This window comes from Strongylocentrotus purpuratus, unplaced genomic scaffold, assembly GCF_000002235.5.
Source record: "Strongylocentrotus purpuratus isolate Spur 01 unplaced genomic scaffold, Spur_5.0 spur5_scaffold_1, whole genome shotgun sequence".
Classification (NCBI taxonomy): domain Eukaryota; kingdom Metazoa; phylum Echinodermata; class Echinoidea; order Camarodonta; family Strongylocentrotidae; genus Strongylocentrotus; species Strongylocentrotus purpuratus.
The window spans coordinates 36,998,423-37,023,220 of record NW_022145594.1 but is presented as its reverse complement, the minus strand read 5'-3'; the positions used below and the strand labels follow the sequence as shown (position 1 = coordinate 37,023,220).

General features: G+C 38.7%; 2 protein-coding genes across 2 annotated transcripts; both read right to left on the bottom strand.

Moving 5' to 3' along the window:
* Window positions 1–6,110: 6,110 nt before the first annotated feature.
* LOC105441410 lies at window positions 6,111–19,285 on the bottom strand. Its single transcript, XM_030978755.1, has 6 exons — window positions 19,002–19,285; window positions 16,808–16,902; window positions 11,259–11,514; window positions 9,508–9,641; window positions 6,703–6,767; window positions 6,111–6,200 (listed from the first exon to the last, which is right to left on the bottom strand). Exons 1-6 carry the CDS (start codon window positions 19,283–19,285, stop codon window positions 6,117–6,119), a joined length of 918 nt encoding a protein of 305 aa, XP_030834615.1. The 3' UTR covers window positions 6,111–6,116.
* LOC587904 (rho guanine nucleotide exchange factor 11-like) lies at window positions 19,013–23,852 on the bottom strand. The gene is made up of 5 exons (XM_011672493.2): window positions 23,705–23,852; window positions 21,212–21,329; window positions 20,453–20,707; window positions 19,750–19,914; window positions 19,013–19,425 (listed from the first exon to the last, which is right to left on the bottom strand). The coding sequence occupies exons 1-5, from the start codon at window positions 23,831–23,833 to the stop codon at window positions 19,286–19,288; spliced, it is 807 nt and encodes a 268-aa protein (XP_011670795.2). The 5' UTR covers window positions 23,834–23,852; the 3' UTR covers window positions 19,013–19,285.
* Window positions 23,853–24,798: the final 946 nt, after the last annotated feature.

The window sequence follows — 24,798 nt, the reverse complement described above, 5'->3', positions numbered from 1 at the left end:
AAGAAATACACAAACCTGCTTCTACAGGATTCAGGCCTCTGTCAGGAGTAGTATCGCTGTGTGGTTCTAAACTTTCTTGATCCTGTACACAAAATAAAACAGTGTTAAAATTGTCGAGCAGCTTGCACTAAGCGTATCACAATTAGCAACTACGAAAGTGGTTGGTTGATGAGATGATGCCACTCTTTATTAGTTTAAACTGTCATTCTGGTCTGGTCTATAGTAATTTATTGTGTCATTGCATGACTAAGAACTTGACAATCAAGATTTAAACAGCTAATACATGTACCAGGGCTTATGAATACTTGAATGGCTAATACTAATGGTTAATGTTACCTTGTGTTGCAGTAATGAAATTGAAGTTCAAAACAGCATGATGATAAGAATCAGTTTTCTAAAAAATACATATAAATTAAATACTTTGTGGCTACTAAAATTTTGTATCAATATTTAATATCATGAAGGAAACGCATATGGAAATCAGGGACTCGACATACTGTAGAGCAGCGTTTTTTTTAACCTTTTCCTAGTCGCGGCACACTTTAAAAAAAAAAGTTTTGTAACGCCCTAATTCCAAAATATTACAGAAGATTCATTTATATATCTGGTATATCTCAAGTGCCAGATACACACTTACGGACACATTTGTTTCTAAGATTTGGGAGCGAGCGAGCAAAAACAATGACATTTTGAGAGTGGTAAAATGTTTTTTTGTAAACATAAAACACTAAATAAGATATGGTATTATATATTTGGTCACCTCGATGCACAAATATAAGGATATTCGGGCATCTTGTTGTTTAGAATCGTCCAGTTTCAAAATTTTCTGGGCAAGTGAAGCGAACAAGTGTGGTAAAAATGCAACTTCTATATAAAATTGTAAGATATATTGGGGCACCTCGCTGTCAAAAGACATATTTTAGCACCTCGTTGATTAATTATGCAGCTATTCAGCCACTTCATTGCCTAAAATCCTACTATTTCTAAATGTTGCGAGCGAGTGAAGCGAGTGAGGAAAAAGACTCTTAATTGTCTTCAAAACGTTATTTCTTCATGAAAATATATGGCTGTTCTTAATATTTTTTTCTCACAAAATTAATATTTATTTCAAAATTGATCCGAAAACAGATGTTCAATTAATGTTATTTCGCGGCACCCCAGGGTGCCACTGCATCCTAGTTGGAAACTAGATGGAACTTCGACTGCGCGCAGTCGAACATGATGCCTCCGTCATAGAGCAAGTTTACAAACCAAAACAGAAGAAATTTTTCAAATTCAAGTTTCATTGTAATCCATTAACAGGTTCTCAGAATATCGTGATTACAAGTAATTTCTCATATACATATATGACCCTTTGATCTTTGACCTCATGACCCAAGAATCTACTCAGTTCATTGGCTCTGCAAGATACATACATGATCTATATGTTTGGCAGGAATCCATCAATCTTTTCTAATGATAATGCGATCACAAGCTATTTTTGAATACATAATGAGCCGCATGACCTTTGACCTTGACCTCATGACCCCAAAATCTACTCAGTTCAACGGCTCTGCAAGTAACATACATGACCTAAGTTTGGCAGAAATCCATCAATCGGTTCTTGAGATAACGCGATCACGAGCTGTTTTTGCATACATAATGAGCCCTGTGACCTTTGACCTTTGACCTCGTGACCACAAAATCTAATCAGTTCATCGGCTAGCTCTGCAAGATACATACACGACCAAAGTTTGCAGGAATCCATCAATCGGTTCTTGAGATAACGCGACCACGAGCTGTTTTTGCATACATAATAAGCCCTGTTACCTTTGACCTCGTGACCACAAAATCTAATCAGTTCATCGACTCTGCAAGTTACATACATGACCAAAGTTTGGCAGGAATCCATCAATCGGTTCTTGAGATAACGCGATCACGAGAACGGGACGTACGGACGGATGGACGTACGTACGGACAGACGGACGGACAACCCGAAAACATAATGCCTCCGGCTACTTCGTAACGGAGGCATAAGAACAGCCGCTGTAGTGCATTTTAGTCTAGAACATCCTATATAATTATCGATTTTTACTTACTACTCAGGTGAATTGCATTCAAATTCATTGAGCAAAATTTTGACATAATTTATTTGTTTGGAAGGTCATCATAAATTTACATTTTTTTCTTCTAGCAAAATTTAACTTCTCCACCATAATCACAACTCCCTACAATATTGACTTTTATAGAGATTTTTATTTGGATTAACAAGTACGCTAGCCAATTCATTCTCCCTTACTGGTTTACCTCAAATCAGAAAAAACAATAACTGTATGGAGTGATAATTACCTGTGATAGGGTCACGGTCAGCCTCTCTGCTATGTCATCCGCGGGAGTTTCTTTGTATACATCCTCTGTGAGAGTAAATCATCATATATTGTATTCTACTATTATTGTATCATTTATTACATTGTAATATTATATTGTATGACTCCAGAATGATAACAATTATATGATTTTCTTCAAGATGTATGGCTAAAAGGGACATGTTTGGGTGAATTCTAACAACTTGCTATCCATAGTAAGAATAAAAGCTCTGGAGGGAAAAGAAGCTTGTGAAAGAAATTGGCATTTCTTTTTAAATATCCGATTGTACAGGAAATGGGAAAGTTATTCCAAAATACTTTGCAGTCTATTGACTAATTCGCTAATTCGACATTTATAGAGCATTAAAAAAAAAAAGTCTTATATCTATATTACAACTGCAAGAACTATATTGTAGTCAGACAGTAATAATGATGATGATGATGTGACAATAATTATAATAATAATGACAATAAAAAACAATGAACATAAAATAAACAGAAACAGAAATGAAAATAATGACGTGAATACGACTGAACATGGCGGGCCTAGGTTTCATCGTGACAGGCTCTCATCCGGCAGTGTAGGTGTACCGTGTTCACGGGCAGGCACCTCGCGGTCATCATCCAGTGACTGACCGAAGCAAATGGAACCAAGCCTTATACAGAGTGGTAATGGAGTGTTAGTTCGAGAGGAATTCAGGGACCAGTGGATATAGGAGGAGAATGTTGAATAGTTGGCAGGAGAGAGGAATGTTCAGGGTAACAGAGCAGAACTTGGTAGACCAGGCTCGGGCAATTAGAACCAAATAGTAGCTCTCAGAAGTTAAATTAGAAGAAATTAAACAGAAAAGTAAATAGAGAGAAGAGAGATGGCATTATAGGAGGGAGAAATGACAGGGATGATCATGCTGCAGAAGAGGTAGCCCAAGGTAATCATGGCATTGATGTCGTACAGATGAGCCAAGATGACGTTGCGCCTCAGATGGAAAGGCAGGGCAATGGCGGTCTTGAAATCCACTTCAAAGATACCGAAGACCTGACGGAAAGGTAAAAGGACCTCAAGTAAAGTATTAGAAAGGTTCTAGAAGAAATTGAGAAGCACCAGCTAAGATCACTAAAGCAAGTTGACAGGAAGAGACTGCACGAGGCTGCTAAGGAGGTGAATGTAGTCCTGAGCCATATTGAGACAACTGATATCACCCAGACCAATATACGTGGTTGCCTCCTGTAACGTGGGTATTTCACAAGAGAACCCATTGTGGAAAAAAGAACCTTTTGGAAAAAGAGAATCCAAGAAAAGATAGACCAACTAAGAAGAGTATTAAGCAAGTTAGAGAGGAAGGAGAAGAACCCGGGTAACATAATAAAGGGGCTAGCTCATACCGAGAACAAGTACAATGTGAAAAGGAAGGCACGAAAGGTCGTCATTGAGTTGTTGAAGCAGTGGTTGACAGCGAAAGCTGCAAAACTGAGAAGATACAAGCACAAAATAAGCCAATACAGACAAAACCGTATGTTTGAGTATGAACAAAGGAGGTTGTATCAGAGGCTGGACGGAGTTACTGACAACAGCGACATAATGCCAGATCCCCAGGTTATAGCTGTGACTTCTGGAGTGTGGTATCTGGAACAATCCAACTGAACACAACCAAGAGGCAGAATGGCCAGCTGATGTTGAAGAAAGGTTAACGGATGAGACGTGACAGGAGAATGTGGTCATTACTGTGGAAGATGTTCAAAACCAAATAAGGAAGGTAGCTAACTGTTAAGGACATAAGCCAGATAGAGTTCAAGGTTTCTGGCTGAAGTACTTCCCCAATCTTCAAAGACGAATTGTACAGCAGCCCAACAACATACTTGAAACAGGTAGTGTGCCTGAGTGGATGAACCATGGAAGAACAATATTGTGTGTGAAGAAACCCTCCATAGGAAACGCTGTGGATAACTTGAAGCCTATAACATGCATTTCACGTATGTGGAAACTGTTGATTGGAATGTTAGCCGAAAAGATATATGAACACCTTGACTCAGCACGGCTCCTACCTAAGGAGCAGAAAGGCTCCCGAGGTACAAAGGACTAACTCCTTATCGACAAAATAGTGTTGCGGAACTGCAAAAGAAGAAAAATTGGCAATGGCCTGGATGGACTACAGCAAGGCGTATGCTATGGTGACACATCCTGGATTCTTAAGACACTTATATTGGTAGGAGTAGCTCTTAACATTCAGCGCCTCATCCAGGAGAGAGTGCTGAACTGAAAATGAAGCTGACATTTAACAGATGTTCTCTAGGAGAGATTAGAATTCGGCGAGGTTTTTCCAGGGGGACAGCTTGTCACCACTGCCTTTTTTCATCTGCTGGATACCTTTGCTGATTATCCTACGAAGATCCAAATGACAATATCGCTTAGGCAATAAGTCTGAGACTATCAATTAATTGATGTTCATGGATAACCTAAAGCTCTACGGGAAAGATAAAGGAGAGGTGGTTTCACTAGTGAACACAGTCCATGTGTTCAGTGATGACATTGGAATGGAGTTTGGACTCAAGAAGTGTGGTTTCTCATCCTAAAGAGAGGGAAGGTTGAGAAGAATGAGATAATCACCTTGCCTGATGGATGCAAGAAGATGGCTACAAGTATGAGACCTAATACATGGACCTATCAAGGAAGTCTTAAGAATTGGTAGGCTAAGCTGCTACATGTTCAGTTGATGCGCCATACATAGCAGGACAAGGATGACAGGTCATGGGACTGGATGAAGGAGGGAGACCTGAAGAAAGAAACAGAAGGTCTTATCACTGCAGCTTAAGATCAGGCACTGTGGACAAATGCATTTAAGGCGAAAGTTGAGATACACGATGTGTCCCCACTCGCAGAATTTGTGGAACAAAGGAAGAGGTAGTGGGTTACCTGATCAGTAAATGCAGTAAAATGTCGCAAGTTGAGTACCTCAAACGACACAACAATGAAGCCAGAATCAAATAGTGGATCGTTTTCAACAATGGACTTGAAGCAACAGACAAGTATGATCATAAGCCGGACAAGGTCGTAGCACATGCTGACGTGAAATTGCTCTAGGATTTTAACATCCAGATAGATCCAGAGATCTAGGCCCGTAGACCAGATATAGTAGTGGTGGACAGAAAAGAGAGCCAATGCATCGTAACCAATCGACCACGACACCTCTACATAATAATGATAATTACAATGATAATAATAACAATAATATTAAGAAGAAGAACGATAAGAATAAAAGACATTTATAAAGTGTAGACACTATGTGCTTTAAAATTGTAATCTAAAGTTAAGTGAAAATATATGATTTAGTTTTGATTTAAAGTGTTTTTCTGTCCCCATTTGTCACAGTTTGGAAAAATCAAAATGTACTATTGCAGAGAACGCGGAAGTTAATGTGGTCGAATTGGCCAGTGTGCATTTATGAAATGTCGCCTGGCCAGAATACTCCTCAGGGAGTGAAGCATGTGCATTATTATTATTCTATTTATAGGTCTACAAATGTGGCTATTTTTATCATTATCATTAGTATTATGAGAATATTTCATGTAACAGACATTTAAAAAGTCAGAATTGATAGCAGTTTAATTGTGCACTGAGTTATGACAAAATATATGTGATAACACTTTAAAAGGAGCTTTAACAAGTAAATAATTATTTGTCATTAACTTTTTTTTGTACTTCATATCTTATGGACGATGATAAAAGGATTGACTTAGAAAAAAGAACAAACAAACAACACAAACAAATTAAAGCTAACAATCAATAAAAAAAAATATACACAAACCTGGTTCTTCAGGATTCAAGCCTCTGCTGTATGGTTCAAAACTTTCTTGATCCTGTACTCAAAATAAATCAGTATCAAGATTGTCATTTTGCAGCTTGCACTAGCCGTATCACAATTAGCAACTAGAACTACATTTGTTAAGTGGTTGGTGAGACGATCCCACTATTTATTCATTTACTTTGCAATGTATTGTTTAATTGCATGATTGACTAAGTACTTAAGACTAGATGCAGATAAACAGCTAACACATGTGCTAGAGTCTGTGAATAGTTCATACAATTATCATTCTTCACTTTAATACTACTCAGGTATATTGCTATCAAATTCATTGAGCACAATTGTCGACATTATTTATTCATTTGGACGATCATTGAATATTTACATTTTTTTTCTTCTGGCAGAAATTCACCTCTCCATCATAATCACAACCCACTACTACATTTACTTTTATAGAGATTTTTATTTGGATTAAAAAGTACGATAGCCAATTCATTCTCCCTTACTGGCTTACCTCAAATCAGAAAAAACAATACCTGTATAGAGATGATAATTACCTGTGGTGGGGTCACGGTCAGGCTCTTTGCTATTTTATCCGCTACAGCTTTAATGTATTCATCCTCTGTGAAAGTAAATTATCATATATCGTATTCTACTATAATCGTATAATTTATTACATTGTAATATTATATTGTATGACTCCAAATTGATTAAAATTATATGATTTTAATGGACAATTTGATGTGCAATCCTGCCTTTACGGATAGTAAGTTAAAATTACCAGATCGCTAGAAATATGATGTGATGTGAGGCAACTCCTTCAGTTGTTCTAATACACATCTGGACTAAAATATGACTTTTTTTCGAAACTTATGGCTGAATAGGATATGTTTTTGGTGACTTCTTACAACATACTATCCATAATAAGAATAACAAGACAAATGCGTCGTCTCCTATTACCTCCACCCTAAATTCAGTATACAAAATGGATGGATTTGGGACATATCAAAATGTAGACAAAATGCCAATCTCTTGCGGTTCTTGAGATATCGCAATAGCAGGCAAAAACCTGTAATTTCAGAAATGGACCCGTGACATTTGACTTCTTAATCTGAAATCTGATCAGATTGTCTTCCTATGGTAATACATATTATCACCAAGTTTGAGCCTGATATCTCTAGTGGTTCTAGAAATTTTGCAATAACAAGGCTAATAGCTGGAACTTTGTAAGTTGACCTTTGTGACCTTTAACCTTTGACCTAGTTACTCCCACATTTAATCAGATTGTCTTCATATGGTGATACATGTTAAAAACAAGTTGAGCCTGATATCCCTAGTGGTTCTAGGAATTTTGCAATAACAAGGCTAATAGCTGGAATTCACAAGTTGACCTCTGTAACCTTTGACCTTTGACCTAGTTACTCAAAAAATCTAATGAGATCGTCTTCCTTTGGTGATACATACTTTCCCTAAGTTTGAGCCTCATATCTCTATTGATTCGTGAGATATGGCAATAACAAGGCCAATACCTGGAATTTCATGTTGTTGTTGTTCTTTGGTATTATCGGCGTTTCATTCTTTTTTAGAATATTTACGCCTTTCACTTTATTTCTTTTTTTTCTTCTATTTGTTGGTACTATTTGTAAATTCATACTCTTCTCTTTTTTTTGGATAATATAATCTCAGATCTACTGGTCCATGAAAACCCCTCACCGCAATTGGCACCTTCCTGCCAGACCGGCGCGGTACATTGCGCAATCTTCTCGGCCATCATTGGCCTAGGCAACTCTGGTGCCGGTGAGAGGATTCTGGGGTAGATCTCCAGAGTCTCTTGTTTGGGGTTTACCGTCCTCAATCCGTCTTTACTCTTTCTTACCTGTTCTCTTCTAGTATTTTTCCATTTTGTAAAACCTTATTTTTCCTATCAAAGTAGGTATAAACATCTTAGGGCATTAGGTTGTCGTGCGATATGTGCAAAAAAAAAAAAAACTATTAGGAACACTTAAAACGTCTCGTTCTACGAACGAAGCGGATCAGTGCTCTCTGGGTCGCACTTTCTGTTGATTTTAGGAGTTTCATTATTTCGATTGGGCTCGTTATATCACTTTCCATTATCAGCATTGCTCTTTCTATTGTATATTTTGGACATTCCATCAGATAGTGTGTTATTGTTTCAGGGGTGTTACAGTATTTACAATTTGTGTTGGCCTGGCCAGGTTGGTTTTTTGGGGATACCCATACTTTTGAGGGGTCTGCGTTTAGTCCTATGTTGCAAAGTCTGAGCCTGCGAATTGTGACTTCGCAGTCTCTAAAAAGGGTGCTCTCAAAGTTATGTTGAATTGTTGGTTTGAAAGGTCTTACGTTTGTTTTATTGTAATTTTGCCATTTTTCTTCCCAACTCTTGTATAGTTCTATTTTAATACTGCTTTCATTTCAGACAAGCATAACTTGTTATTTATTTGTATCTCTTCAGTTAGGGCTCGTTTTGCGAGAAGGTCCGCTATTTCGTTTCCCTGTATTCCACAGTGAGAGGGGATCCATTCTAGATGGACTTGAATGCCTCTGTATGCCAGTCTTGTGTATATATATACTTGATGCCGTTTATGAAGTTATCTGACTTATCTCCTTTCATTGATTGCATTGAGAGGAGTGCGCTGAGGGAGTCTGTGAATATCACAACCCCTGCGTGCAGGTTTAGTTGTTCAACCCATAGTAGGGCAATTGTTATTGCTGCTAACTCTGCTCGGTAGCTTGAGGTATGGTCTGTAAGACGTTTTGATTGCCTTATTGCAAAATGTGGGACAAAAAAGGAGGCAGCTGCTGTGCCTGATGGGGATTTTGAGCAATCCGTATATATATGAAGGCTGTTATTCCATTTTGATTGTATGAGTTCTATGCTTCTTAGTCTCATTTCACTCGGGTTATCATTTTTTCTTATTTATTCAGTTAGTTCAATGGATATTTGGGGAGTGTAGTTGTGCCAGGGGGGGGGGGGGGGATAGGAAGTGGTATTACTTTTTCCGTGATTGACTATTATTTTTTCATTTTTTATTCTCAATCCAAAAGGTTGTCTCACTTTTTTTATTCTTTAGCTTTTCAAATTGCCAACATGGTTGGATGTTTGGTTTTAATGGGTGGTTTGTCACACGGGAAAGATGGACGTGGTACTTTTCTGTCAGCATTTTCCTTCTGTGACATTAATATAGTCAAAGACATTTATAAACCACAGCCAAAGTGTTTCCCGTCCTCATTTGTCAGCAACAGATTGACAAATTCATAATGTCAGAATTAAAGATATACTTATGCAGAAAATTTCATTTTCTGTATTGTAAAGGTAAAATCTTTGTTAAAGTTCTACTAACCTTTTGTATCTTCATTCCCATGACCTTTCTTGTGAATGGACCACATTTTTTCGCCAGCCTTTGCAATCTCGATGCAAATGTCATATGCGTTTGTTGTTTCTACACCGTCCGTTATTTCCTCGTTTTGATCAAATCTGAAGCAAATAATTATATGATGATTATAATAATAGTAATAATTACAATGATAACTATAATAACAACGACAACAACAATAATAATAATAATAACAATAATACATTATATTTCTATAGCGCTTATTACAATGTTTCTAAGCGCAATACTTAGATAATAATACATTCAATATCATATTTACAAACTATAATTGATATATACTAATCACCCTACAATTAATTAAAAATATAAAAGCACAGAAACATCTAGTCAATACATATAATAATATTTATGATAATGATATATACTCTCTTATATTCCGAAGCACCAAAGTAAAATCGATACTCAAAGTATTCAAAACGTTCAATGAGCTGAATTTGGTAAATCAGACAAATCCGAGTACAATTTAAAAAATCTGATAAATAAATGATGAATTATAAATATTTCGAAGTTGAAATAACTTAATCTTTGTTAATCTCAAATTGGTGAATTAATGAAATAAATTGTGGAGATAAAGAAGTCTCCCATATATTGCGACATAAAAATGTCATGAATTTCATATCAATAACTTAAAAACTTCATGTTGAATTGAAAGATTTATAAAATAAGTCACTTTTGCACTAAAACTGTGAATATGTAGGATTTTGCTGTTTGAAGGAGTAAATTTATACCCTTATTGTGCATACCGAAATTAAATATTTTACTGAGGTATTCCTCAATGTGTTACCTTTTAACTGGGCAAGAAAAAAATTGAAAAAAGTAAATCACAAAAATTGAGTTTTGGCGCACTTTGGTCCCTCCCTGGCCCACTGTGCGCCGTCACAATTTACCGACATCATTATACCGACACCGTTCCGACACAATTTTATAGGCCAATGCAAAAATATGGATATTAAATCTTGCTATATTTTATTTTGTGTTCTTTTTCCCTTGTCTTTACCCTTTTCCCCCCTCTTTTCTTGCCTTTTTCTTCTCCATGTTGTTTTGTCCATTTTTCTTTTTTTCTTTTCTTTTCTTTTCTTTTCTTTTTTTTTTCTTTTCTTTTCCTTTCTTTCTTTCTTTTTCTTCGCTCCAAAAGGGAGCATTTGTCTTTTACGGCCGGGCACTCCTGATACGTCGGCGGAGCATTTGTCTTCAACGGGGTACTTTGGGGAGGAGCAATGTTGGAGCATTTGTATTTTTACGGGGCACTTTTGGGGCTGAGCAATTGTCGGTGGAGCAACTGTCGGCGGAGCAAATATAGGCGGAGCAATTGTCAGCGGAGCAACTGTTGGCGGAACATTTGACGTCGGAGCAAATATTGCGGAGCATTTGTCACCGGAGCAATCGTCGCCGGAGCATGTGTCGGGTCATCTATATAATACATATATATTTTCACTGATAACAAATGATTCTATTACCAACAAAAGATAAAATAAGAAAAAAAGGAAAAGTAATCACAAAGGGAATTATTTTCATTATCGATATGACAGAATAAACCAGATAAAAATCATCTTGTTACCTGATCATTTATCATGTTAAAAAAAAATGTCATGCATCCGAACAGAAAATGTAAAGTCAATAAACTTGTCTTTATTTGTTCTTCAAAGTGAAATGAAGAAATACATAATACATAGATAAAGGAATAATAAAGAGATTACCCTTGTCCTGTAAGATTTTTCTTTAGACTTGTCTTTCCAACACGTTCTTGTCCCACAAGCATCAGGCGCGTTCTGAATACTTTCTTCGTGCCAGCTTGAGCTGCTTCGGCATACGCTCGCTGTGCTCTCGGCCCCCGAGCGAGGATCTCTGGCGGTGCCGAAAGACCACCGTAGTAAATATCATCGCGCTTGCTCTCCGAATCATGTTTGAGAGATGTCAGTTGGTCGTCGTTTCCGTCATTTCTATCAGTATCATCTTTAATAATGAAGATCAAGAATAACACAAAAAATACGTCAGAAAAAACATAAATCTGGCCTGCCACAGAAAGCAAAACCATTCTTAACTATAAAAAAACATGAGAAAATTAGCAAGAACAATCACGGTAAAATCAACTCTAACTATACTTCTACGTATTCTAATTTACGGAATGAAGAACGCATTTTCACGATTTCATTTGTAATAAAATGCTCCTCCCATTATATGGTCTATCCATATGTCAAGTTTCAACTGTGTAGCATATTGATCATTATGGATCTATGAAAGATAGATTGAGACAATTAATATGACCATTGACCCTGCAAAATAACCAGTTGCACCTTTGACCCTAATTGACATATAATGAAGAATGCATTTTCACAATTTCATTTGTTTTCATGAAATGCTCTCCCCGTCATGTTTTACCTATATTGTGCCGCGCAGAGATTCAACCATTTTATTTTTGGCCATTACAAGAAGTGGGTTATTGGTGTAGACAAATGCTCATGTACCCTTTAAAGCCTATGTTATGTATGTTATTACCAGACAAAAAAAAGCCAGTCAGTCACTCAATAGTGTCTGACAGTAAAGTCTAGAAAGTAAACGGATTTCCTTGGATAATTTGAAATCTAGGGCACTGCTAACGTTTAAATTTCACAGATAGGACATACGTGACAATATCAATAATTCCTGCAAAGTTCTCCAGAATTTGGTGTTGGGTGCAAAATGGGACATGGTACCTTTAGAACTTCTGCGGGACATTTAAAATTCTATCGCATTCATTTTAGCCCGGCATCAAAAGTGCATGTACAAACTGAAGTTTGATTTGGACTCGTTGTCTTTGACCACAAATTTTGTCATAATCTTGACATCAAAATGAAAAATAAATGTCACTCCTTGTTTAGAGCATAACCTCAGCTACAACATTTTTAAGATTGGGAGAAATTTGTATACAGATAATCGATTCCCCGAGACCATAGAAATACTGGGATGATGTTCAGCGGGGGCTATAGCCTATCCTGATCCGGGTAGAGGGTACTCGTCAGCTGTAGTGAAAGCAAACCTTCTAGTGGAGTCCAGCCATGGTGAAAATTGGTCCTGCGGAAGGCAACGGGAACCCACCGCAGTATTATCCTCAGGATGACCCAATATATATTATATGATAGTTGTCAATTCAAATCAAGCCAAAGACGTTATCGGGACCCTGGACACTAGATGCCGGTGTGTCGCGTCCTGCAGGACCAGCAGTGAGGATGGTCAGGTCGTCATCCAACAAAGTCCTCACTTGCATGTTGGCACATGGAATACTAGAACAATAAGAGACGACAAGATAGAAACTATCAAACGTGAGATGCAACGTTATAACATGAACCTGCTTGCTCTGACTGAGATTAGATGGCTTGACAGTGGTGACTTAATGAGTGATGAATTCAAAGTGATATACTCTGAAGGGAAAGTAAGACAACGTGGTGTTGCTCTTTTGCTGGACAAGCAAACAGCAAAAAATGTATGTAGGATTAAGGCTGTAAGCGATAGACCGCTAGCAGTCAGAATAAAGGGATCACCAGTTGACATCGTTGTGTTGGTGGTGTACATGCCTCCAAGTGACTATGAGGACAAAGATGTGGAGGATATTTACGATATGATCGATGAGGAACTGGAAAAAGGAAATGACTACCGTATTCTTCTCGGTGACTGGAATGCTGTTGTCGGAAGCTCACACAAACACGATGATGCCGTTGATGAGTGGGGTCTCGGCAGGCAAAACCATAGGGGAAATATGCTAGTGCAGTTTTGCAAGAGGAGAAAACTGGTGGTTATCAACACTCTCTTTGAACAGCATCCTCGCTATACACGTCGCTATACATGGAAAGCACCTGGGGATACTGCACGCTATCAGATTGACTATATTCTTGTGAACCAGCGTTACAAAAATAGTGTGAAAAAGTCCCTGGCATATCCAGGCGCAGACTGTGACTCGGATCACAACTTGGTGATGATGACAGTGCAGCTGAACCTGAAGAAGATGCGAGGGAGCTCCAAAGTGCCGAGAATAGATAATGCAAAGCTGAAACAGAATGCATTAGTGTATGTATCTGGTGTCCAATCCCGGCTGTCCTCTAAAGAATTTCCAGAGGGTCCCTCAGTTGAAGATGAATGGGAAAATCTAAAAGGTGCCTTGCATGGTAGTGCTGAAGAAAACGTTGGGTTTCAATGCAAAAAATCTTGTTGCTCAGTCATTACGCACCCTCGCATAATATCCGTCAAAATGTACAAAGAAATATTGTAGAAAATCTGTATTCTGTTTTGATAATATAGTTTTGCTAATTAAGGAATGTAATTTTTTAATACAACAAAACTCCAAAAACATGTGAGGGGGTAGTCACTTCCGTCACCTTGCACCTCTCGGTCACTATAATGCTCCCTCGTCCCCCTCACTTCGTCCCTCCCGGTCATGAAAAGAAATCGCCGCCCCTGCATTGTACTGAGTAATTACCATTAGGTAGAAAGTGATTTGGCGTGGGGTCCAAGTGCATTACAGTTAGATGGACATTCAGTAGCTCGCGTTAGCTATAGGGCTTTTGCTAAATATAGGGGGAGGATCCCTCGAAAGCTCAGGGGTTTTAGGCATTTGTTACCGTCAGATGTGCATATAATATTGTGATGCTTTATTGTTTTGTGACACAACAAGACACTTATTGGTATCGTATGTATGGGACCCTTATCAATCTTATCAATCTAACCTCATAAATAAGATAGAGATGGTCCAAAGACGGGCAGCACGGTTTGTCGTCAATGACTACCGCCGAATTACAGGAGTGAATGACCATATGAATTCAGTGAACTGGCTCCCTCTTCAAGAGTGGAGGAAAGTTAGCAGACTCTCCATACCGGTACTCTATATAGCTATTCATCAAGAAGCGGCAGTCAATATCCCACCATACGTAAAACAGTCAACACGACCCATAAGAGGACTAAAGCATACCTTAACAGCTTCCTCCCTCACACACTCAAAGATTGGAACAACCTACCCTTCCCACCCAAAAACTCAAATACACACGTAGCCTTTAAAAATCAATTAAATAAAGACCTCTTAAAGCTGAACTAAAATGCACGACGTACGATAGACAGACCAGCTCTAGTCAATAGTGCTGATTTCTAGAGATGTCCGGATTCCATTCAGAAGATTGGGGTTCAGGGGGCGGAGCCCCGTGAAGCTCAGGGATTCGGGGCATTAAATTACAGTCAAATGGGTACCAGGGGTCAGCTTTAGGACCATAATTGGTAGTGTTCAGGGGGTAATTAAGCCAGTGGAAGCTCATGCAGTTGTTTTGTCGGGTATCCATGTTGCTTTAATTAGGTGTCCTTGGTACGTATAGGCCCGAGTAGGGGGCAGAACCCTTGGTATAGCTCGCTCAGGGATTTGAGACGTAGTATGATCAGATGAGCATGCATACATGCAAGGGTTGCTTTAGGGTACCGGTAGTTGCATGGTAGGGAATAGCTAAGAGCAGAGCCCTTGAAAGCTCAAGGGTTTAATGATTTAGACATTTAATTACGGTCAGGTTATTGCTATCAATTTCAATGATTGATGTAGTGTGTGAAATATAAATTTTGAGCCAAAAAGGTGCTTTATTGTAGATATTCCTCTGATTTTGGCCAGTATCTCGATATATTAACTTGACAAAAGTGATTAGACACTTAGTAGTGCAGAAAGATCAAAGGATTTCGAGCGCTGAGTGCAATTGATAAGTTCTTCTTCTGTACTCTGGGATGTTTCAGGAAATGTGGACATTGGCAGTTGCCCCCCCCCATCGCCCCCTCCCACCAAGGGCCCTAACGTGCCACTGGATGCTCTTCTGACCGTAATTAAATACATAAAACCCCTAAGCTTCCGGGGGCTCTGCACCCTGGACCTCACCAGGGGCCCTAAGACGGGCCCCTGAATGCTCATCTGACCATAATTAAATGCCTTAAGCCCCGAGCTTCATGGGAAACAGGACCCTGGACCCTACTTTAATTAGTGACCTGCCAGTGTCACAAATAAGGTATCTTAATATGCTTATCTGACCGTAATTTAATGCCTAAAACCCTTGCAGCTTCCGGGGGCTTCGCCCCTTGACCCTGTCGGGGCAAAGATCCTGGACCCCACTCCAATTTACGCTCCACTCGCCTGATCGTTGATACTCCACTTTGAAAAACATTCTGCCGGGCCTGCATGTAATATGTAAGAGTGGTGACGATGCAAATTTTTCTTCTGCCCCCCCCCAAACAAAAAAAAACATTTTGCTCATTTTGCCACTGCCCCTGAAATGTGAGCCCCCTGGAATTTTTGCCCCCTCCCCAATCCCAAACTGCTTCCGGTGCGCCTGGTGGGCGTGTCTGTCAGACGTCCCTAAAATACCCCAACCCCAATATTGAGCTAGATCAGCTGATAGGAGTGCAGGAAAGGGACGTTTAAACCTAAGTACAATATGCCTTTCACATTAGTCCCGCAAGGTTTCTCTCCACAATCTATATCTAGCATCAATAGGCGTCTGGCAGTCACTCCAACCATTTAAATCGTCTGGCAATGGCCATAAGTGTGTCTTTGGACTGTGGCGAGTATTTTCATATGGGTTCCATTTGGGTTTCCTTTCCAGCTGATGTAGCTCAATATTGGGGTTGGGGGTATTTTAGGGAAGTCTGACAGACACCCTCCACCAGGCGCGTTGGAAGCAGTTTGATATATGGAAAATAATCTTTTTTGATAAAATTCAATATTTCGAAAAAAATCACCCAAAATCATGTTTTTTACTTAAATTTGCGATGTTAATTAATCCTAATATCGTTGAAATAGGTATCAAAATGTAGATAATTTAATTTTCTTTCATATGACACCAACATCATGGTGGTTCAACGTTCCCTTAAAATATTATTTACAAAATGCTATTTTGTCATCAAAAGGCCGCTTTGTTTTGGAGGGGGCGTCGCCCTGGCCACATCCACCACTTAGAACATGCCAGGCGGTCAATTCGTTATATGGAGCTATGTGATCTTAACATCTGTGGACATGAAAATTGGTTTCCTTTCCAGCTAGGTTGACCCCCCCCCCCCTGGCTCCCTGTCTATTTGTGCAGGTATTTTCACCAAGTCTGGTGTCAGCGAATTATGACCTTCTGCACATGGAAACTGACGACCCACTCCCTTTAAACCCTTTTATTTGGACAGGCCTGAAATGTTTATACATTATCAGAAGAACCAACAACACTTTAGACTCTAATTTTGTTACTGTTATCTTGGAGCTACTGACCTGAGCTGTTGGTCAGACTGACCACTTCTGCTTGGGGAGCGAGGGCCACATAGTTGACCACCTCCGGTGGGCCGTTGATCTCCGGCTTCTCGTCACTGTAAACAAAAAGACAACCATTATATCATCTGATATCACATCCCCTTTGCATACGGGAACCTGGTGGTCCCTGTATTGAGCCTATGGGACTTTCACAATGCAGTAGTCAATGGGTTATTATCAATAGATCATAATGCATTGGTTGCCTGCAAGAGGGCTGTAAAGTGACCTTCTGGCTGACTGGATACAAATTATTGGTATACATGAAACACTGTATGGATTTTCAGGCTATTTTCATGAGGAAGATAATAATGAGAAGAATCAAATGCACAGAACTTATGTGAGCATAGTTTCACTAGACCCCCAAAACTATCTCTCACACATGTGTTTGCTGTGAGTAGGAGGGTGTGTCTTTATCTACTCATCCTATAGGCCACGCAAGGACAGTCTAAAACACTTTTTACAGAGACTTCTTACCATCGAATATTTGAGTTTTAGGGCGACGAACATTAGTTGATGACACAATGTGAGTAATACTTTAGTCACTCCAAAAAGAGCGATAACAGACTGACAACAGACCCCCCCCCCCAAAAAAAAAAAAACTACATATATCGTCGACCGGTTGGCAGAAGGTGTTAGCGCGCGAGCGACTCGAAAACTACCTTTAGAATTATTGGTATTTACAGATTTGTTTTATATTTAAACTGCTTTCCGTCCCGAAAATTGATTTGAAACTTAACCCTATGTTAGCTGGGGGGGGGGGGGGGGGGGTCAATTTGACCCCCCCCTCCCGTCGAAATTTCGCGACTACCTCGAAACCGCGGCAGATATAACATTTTCCTTTCATGACTTTTTTCTTTCGAGTCGTACGCATCTTTTAAAACTTTTTTTTCTTCTCGAAAATCAGACTTATACCGGTAGTTACAAAGTCACGTGACCTTTTGTCTTTGCGTATCAGCCCGAAAATCACTCATTTTTGTGTACAAAACGTATGGAAATGTCATTTTTCCTAAAAAGAGATAAAACATTGGTTATTTAGTCTTGTTTAAAGTTTAGGTGTTTGTTTTGGGGTCAAAATAGTTGAATTGTGGATATAAATGAAATAAAATAACAAAAACAATAAAATACATAAGTTAAAAAACAAAGAAATACATAATAAATTATCAAAACATGAGATAACATAAGGAATAACCTGGCTCTTCCATTTTTTTGTGTTGTATTATTATTCCAAATGGTCTAACCAATATATGTAATGAAAAAGAATGCATAAATATGAATAATGTATGATTTATGGGCAGAAATGTGAATTGTATGACCTTATTTGCATAAATTACCATAAATATGCAAATGAGTGAATTTTTCAAAAATTTGAAATTACAATATTATTCTTTACACTTTACTTGACATGTATGCAAATTTTCGAGGCGATCTTAGGGGGGGGGGGGGGTCAAATTGACCCCCCCCCCCTCCCACAGTAAAAACCTGGTCTGAAATAGCCCAGTTAAAATAGGGTTAAAAGACTAATATAAATGTTTTGGTAGAACAGGGCAACAAATTTTGTTTGGAAAATTAAGTCAGTTTTATAAAAGTTTGAGGCAATTTAGTGCTAACGCCCTTCATTTTTTACCTGAATTTCGGGCTAACGCCCATCTGCTAGCCAGGCGACGATATGCCTACGACCAACAATCAGTGGGTTTAGAGTCTAACTGGATCAATTTGACAGTGTGGCTGAGTTATAAGTATACCACAGATTAGGAAATACAAAAAGGAAATGTGGCGAAATCGAAAGAAATGTTTCCTTTTTTCTTCCCAAAAGAGGGCATCACATCATCACACATGGGAGTTTCTGGCTCGTACTTATTTATTTATTTATTTATTTAATTAGACTTCTTTAAAATACAGGGTAGTCCCTAGTAAAAACATATACATAACACGCAGGTATTAACTACTAGATATGTTAGGTACGTTAACACAGAGCACATTTTAGTTTGAAAAGACAACCTACATAAAATCCATAAAATCAAACAAAATTTAAAACACACTAAAACTAAATTCAAGTCAGACTTAAAAGTTTAAAGAAAAGTGTGGCTAAAAAGAAAACGGCAGATTAAAGTGGATTGCACCAAAAAGATAAATACAAAAAGTGAAGTCTACTCACATCTTTGAGCTCTCCTCATAGACAGGTAGGCGTTCTTGTGGTAGAGGTCTGGGGTTGGCCGCTATCTTGGCGTTACGGCGCCATCCCTTGGCCTGCTTCCGCTGCACTTCCTGCGTGGAGAGGATGACAACAATCCAGGACTGTCTCTCCTGAGAAGTGTTGGTGCAGAGCTCGTAGATCTGAGGACCAGCCGCCGATGAGGTATTGATAAGGAAGAAGGCTTTCTTATCTGGGGATAAGAGGAGAAGAGAGATGTGATTAGAGATGGAGAAAAAGATGCCCATCTAGGACTTCCGCTCCACATCCTGCGTGGATAGGATGACGTCCATCCAGGACTGTCTCTCCTGAGACGAGTTGGTGCAGAGCTCGTAGATCTGAGGACAGGCCGCTGATGAGGTACTGACAAGGAAGAAGGCTTTCTTATCTGGGGAGTGAGATGGAGAGTTCAAAATTGCATTACAAGTTAAGGCAGGGCACAGACAGAAGAGAGGACCTGTGTCTTATGGTCCATTGCATTATCACCCCAACAGACTCAAAGCTATTAGACAGAAAGATAGATAGAAGATAGACAGATAGATAGACAGAAAGATAGATAGATAGACAAGTAGATAGATAGAAGATAAACAGATAGATAGATAGAAGATAGACAGATAGACAGGTAGATTGAAAGATAGTCAGACAGATTGATTAATTGATAGAAGGATAGAAGGTTAGATAGGGACAGGAAATGATATCAAAAGATACTCACTTGTGGACACCGGTCTGCACAGGACTGTGCTGAGCTTGATAATAGGACTGTGGGTCTTCAATTCTTCCCTAGCTTGGTTTGTCGTAGAATGGAGCTTTAACACCAACTTCTCATCTTGCTTTGACAGCAGAACAATCAGCTCCTCTAGTAATAGCACTTGTACCTCTGTGTGAAAGCAAAGAAAGCAAAGAAACCAATGCAACGATTTAAATGTGAGCACTCCCACTTCTTACAAAAAGTCCTGAAGGATTCATATTACTAGCTTGAATAAAGGGAAAGACAAAACTTTTCAGCATACCATTGATTTTTCTTCTCGTATGTATTTCGTATAGATATTACGAAAACAAATCAATGGCCTTAAACATTCTTTGTCTGAATGATCTTGAAATCAAACATATTTACATAGATTGTGGTATCTGCAAGAGCAAAGATAAAATAAAGATAAAATGTGTATTACCGCCATTATTCCTGATATCATACAAACCTTTAAAGCGGGACTGCACTACTTGTAGCTACTTGCGCCCTTTATATAGCAAACAATGCATAAGCGGTACCCATTGGTCCCCCATGATCTCCTTTTTCTTATGTTAATTGAGAGCTGATTTGATGAGATAACCTCCTGTCAGTGACCATGCAGGGAGGTCTAATCCCTGCTGGCCAAACTAGTGCAGACAGGCTTTGAAAAAAATCACTTACTACCTACCTATACTTTTATTCCTATTGACTTTCCACGTCAGTACGCCATCATGGATCATCTTATGTAGTGTCAGGTTGATGTTCTTGTAATCCATGACGAGAGGATTGTTGGACTTGTCCAGTGGCGTTCTGTCCATCCTGGTGTTGTAGTCGATAAGACGCCACCGGTTCTCACATTCCTTGACTGCTTGGTTGACATAGGATAGGATCTCCTTGCTCTTCTCCAAAGCACGTCCAAGTCGCTCGTACTCGGGACTTTTGGCTTTGGAGAGAAGGAGAAACGGTGCAATTAAGAGACATTTGATGTATTTATGGTTTTATTTCATTGAATATAAAAAATAAGACAGAATCTCCCTGCTCTTCTCTGGGGCATGTTCAAATCACTCATACTCGGAACTTGGCTTTGGAGGACACACAAAACAATTGGTTGTAATTACATTTTTGCATGAATCTATTGTCGAAATTCATTGGTCAGTAATACATGTAGGATAGAATCTCCCTGCTCTTCTCCCAGGCACGTCCAAATCGCTCATACCAAGACATTTTGGCTAAGGAGAGAAAGAGGGATGGTTTAAGTATAAAGAGACAAATACATACAACACAAATTCTTGCAACGATGATGACAGGGAAGATTTTGATGAATTATCCTCCTCCTTTTCCTCCCCTCCTCCTCCTCCTCCTTCTTTTTTATTATTATCAAAATTAATATTATTATCATAATTATCATTATTAATGGAGTTATCATTTAGCTAGTCTGGGTACTTACCAGGTGTGTACTTGAGTAGATTCTCAATGAATAGAGGGTAATTTGTCACTCGTTGGTATCCTGTTGCTACAATGCCTGACAGTGATAGCCTTCTACATAGTGGGTTCCGTTCAGCTTCCTACAACAAATACAAAACATAAGAAACATATAAGAAAACTAGATGGATCTTCGAGTGCGTGCAGTCGAAAATGATGCCTCCACCATAGAGCGATTTTACAAACCAAAACAGAAGCAATTTTTGAAATTCAAGTTTGATTGAAATCCATTGAAGGGATAGTTGAGTTCTTGTTAAAGACCGCAAATGCCTTCAAAGTGCATGGTTATTGCTCCTATTCTTATATATGACATTTCTAGTGCCCTTTTAGAACCTAAAATTGCTATGAAGGTAATTTTAGCCCCCAAAATGTGTGAATTTAGATTGAGCATGATCATACCAATTCAGCTCCACTTTAATACAAATATGGTGACGGTTAATTAATTAAATAATTAATAATAACAAGACATGGGCCGGCTGGTTGTGCATATTATAACCAACACAAAAAAGCCAACAAAAAGCCGATATTGGCATTGGCTGGAATAAAACGTATAAGGCGCTATCTCGTTTTCAACAGCTGGTTCAAAATTACTGAATAATTGTGGGGCACCACAAATATTAAAAATGGTTATATTTATGGATATTTCAGCCGTCTCTGAACTGATTTTGATCAAACAAAGATGATTTTGTCATTTAAATGGTCTATTCTTTCAAATTTGACACTCAGTTTTCCATTATTTATTTTTTATTTTTTAAATGATATTTTATTTCCTTCCTCATAATTTCACATGACAAGAAATTCACCTAACAATAAATTATCAAAATAAGCAATATAAAACAAGATCTCACATTATCTCAGAAAAAAATGTTTAGTGTAGCGCCCTCTGCAACAAAAGTCAACTATCCCTTTAACAGGTTCTTAGAATATCGTGATTACAACCTTTTAAAAAAAACATGTTCTGGGTATATCTGTCGGTTTTAATGATAATGCGTTTACAAGCATATAGCTCCGTTTAGTCTCATCTCACAACGCCCCCTATCGTCAGAGTCAGCAGCCATACATGTTAACCTATGGAATTGTACCAAAATCGTTAACAATTTATTTTTTGTTTAAACGAAAAGCACATCCACCCCGACTTACGTTATCACTAGCTCTTTCATTGGAACCCTCATGTCCCATTGACTTTTGAAAGTTCACCCACCGTAATTTGATCAAAATAGATTGCAAGCTCGTCATTGCCTATAATACACATGTGAAACAAGTCGAACTTTGGACTCAGTTTGCCAAGCGATTTTAAGATTATAGGTCAAGCACACGAGGGATAAGAAGCATGAATTATCATAGCTCACTTCTGCTTGGTTCATTATGTCCATTTCATCCAACCCCCCACCCCCCCCCCCACCGTAATTTTGTCCATTTAGTAACAGCAAACATTTTGCCGAGGTAAGTAAAAACATGAATATTCATGAACGGTCAGACAATACAGCCTTTTAGTATGTAACGTATAGTGAATGGGAATGGGCGATGATCCATCCAGGAGGTAGAGGTCAGTGGTTTGTGCTGGCAATGTTCCAGCGAGCGAAAATGAGACAATCGGAGCAATATGCTATTTTTACATATATAATGAGCCCATGACTTTGACCTTTGACCTCATGACCCCAAACTCTAATCAGAACATTAGCTTTGCAATATACATACATGTCCTGAGTTTGATGGTAATCTGTCCATCGGTTCTAATGATAATGTGATCACAAGCTATTTTTGCATAAATAATGAGCCCCATGACCTCTGACCTTTGACCTTGAGACCCCAAAATATAATCAGTTCATTGGCTCTACAAGATACATACATTAACAAAGTTTGGCGGGAATCCATTAATCGGTTCTTGAGATAACGCAATCACGAGAATGGGACGGACGGAGGCATAAAAATAATAACATACCGATTATATATATATATTATATTAATAATGTATTATAAGAAGCCTATTAGCCAATCTTGATCCTCTCCCCACCCCCTCTCTCTCTCTCTCTCTCTCTCTCACTCACGCTCTCTCTAAATGTTGTTAAACCTGGTTGTGCATGTAGGTAAGGCAGGTTTTATAGTATCCCTGCAGCTTCCGAAACAGACTACCTACAATTTTCACGCAAAGACCGTTTGCCAATAAAGACCACTTTTCATGTCCATTGAGCGGTCTTCATAATTATACAGGTTTCATTGTACTCAAACTAATACAGATAGACCATTTGAAGAAAATGGAAATAATTATCTTATTTTTGCTTGATTGTTGTTTCAACCAAAGCTACTAGAGGTCTTTCCAGCACTTTGACTGCAAAATGCTCCTACCCATTTTTATTCGCTGCAAATTGCTACAATCACAGGAAATAGAGATTGGCAGCGGTATTTAATCCAATTTCTGTCACCTGTACAAAATTAAAGTAAGCGATTTTGAACTCACATCCATGAATCTTGATACAGATCCTTCCTTCTTGTCCTTCTCCTTCTCTTTCTCCTTCCTGATGAGCTGCTTGAGATGCTCCATGGCTATACTCTGGTTCTGACAGAACGATGCACACACTCTCTTCATCTTCTCTCCAGATTCCCCATCAAACTATACAGCAATGTCAGGAGAGATGGGGACAAATGAGGATATAACGGTTGAAAATAAACTTCTTGAAGTGATTCAAAAAGAAAGAGAGGTTGTTATTAAAATGAAAAGGATAAAATCTGGAAGAAAAAGAAATGATCTAAATGATTTAAATGATCACTAGCTAACATGTCAACCAATAAGGATTGGAAGCAACATAACGGATCATACCAACACCTGCAAATTGAAAACAGGGGATATAACAGACTCTGGTAAACCTAAAACTAAAAGTCAAAAATTAATACTTGAAAGTTCAGTGTTTGAAAAAAATTGGAAGTACAGGAGGGGGTCAAGATGCTGATACAAGTGAAATTCAGCAGAGAACCTTCAACAAAAAGAACGAATAGTTGACCCTTATCCTTTGTAGTAGTATCTGGCCGACTTCCTGAACAATATATGATGTTCTCCTTTCCCTTTTCAAGGGATTATTGAGAGAACCTTGATTTTCAATCATCTAATTGCCATTTGGGAAGATCTTGTACTACCACTGCCACATATGGAAACGTTGGCTCATCAGGATTGGTCTCATAAAATAACTTAACCACAAACTAACTCCCACACAGTGTTGAGTGCAGGGCTAGGGGTCACAGGCAACTGCACTGGCTTCATCGGGCAGGTAGTTTATGTGAATGGGTAAATTCTGACAAGAATATACAACCAATCAAAACAAGTTTAACACCAGAAGAAAGCTAATGATTAGTATATTCATTAGCCGCTCACCCCAAGGCCGCCTGTCAACAATGGAACGAGTGAGGGCTTGCGAGAGCGGCCAAAGTGCAATTGAAACTCGCTATTTTGCTCATCTCCAACGCAAATAAGAGACGACATTGTGCAGGATTACTATGGTTTTTTTGACAATAGTACAGAGAAAGCGCCATTTTTGTTTTAACTTACACTTTTTGAAA

Excerpts from the sequence above, each read along its gene's own strand:
- LOC105441410 (XM_030978755.1), bottom strand. The coding sequence starts at position 19,285 with ATGGGCATCTTTTTCTCCATCTCTAATCACATCTCTCTTCTCCTCTTA. Across the intron at positions 16,903-19,001 it reads TATGAGGAGAGCTCAAAGAT|TGACGAGAAGCCGGAGATCA; the intron begins GTGAGTAGACTT and ends TTTTGTTTACAG. Across the intron at positions 6,768-9,507 it reads TGGGAATGAAGATACAAAAG|AGGATGAATACATTAAAGCT; the intron begins GTTAGTAGAACT and ends TTACTTTCACAG.
- LOC587904 (XM_011672493.2), bottom strand. The coding sequence starts at position 23,833 with ATGAAGAGAGTGTGTGCATCGTTCTGTCAGAACCAGAGTATAGCCATG. Across the intron at positions 21,330-23,704 it reads CTGTATCAAGATTCATGGAT|GAAGCTGAACGGAACCCACT; the intron begins GTGAGTTCAAAA and ends TATTTGTTGTAG. Across the intron at positions 19,426-19,749 it reads GTGCAGACCGGTGTCCACAA|ATAAGAAAGCCTTCTTCCTT; the intron begins GTGAGTATCTTT and ends CTCACTCCCCAG.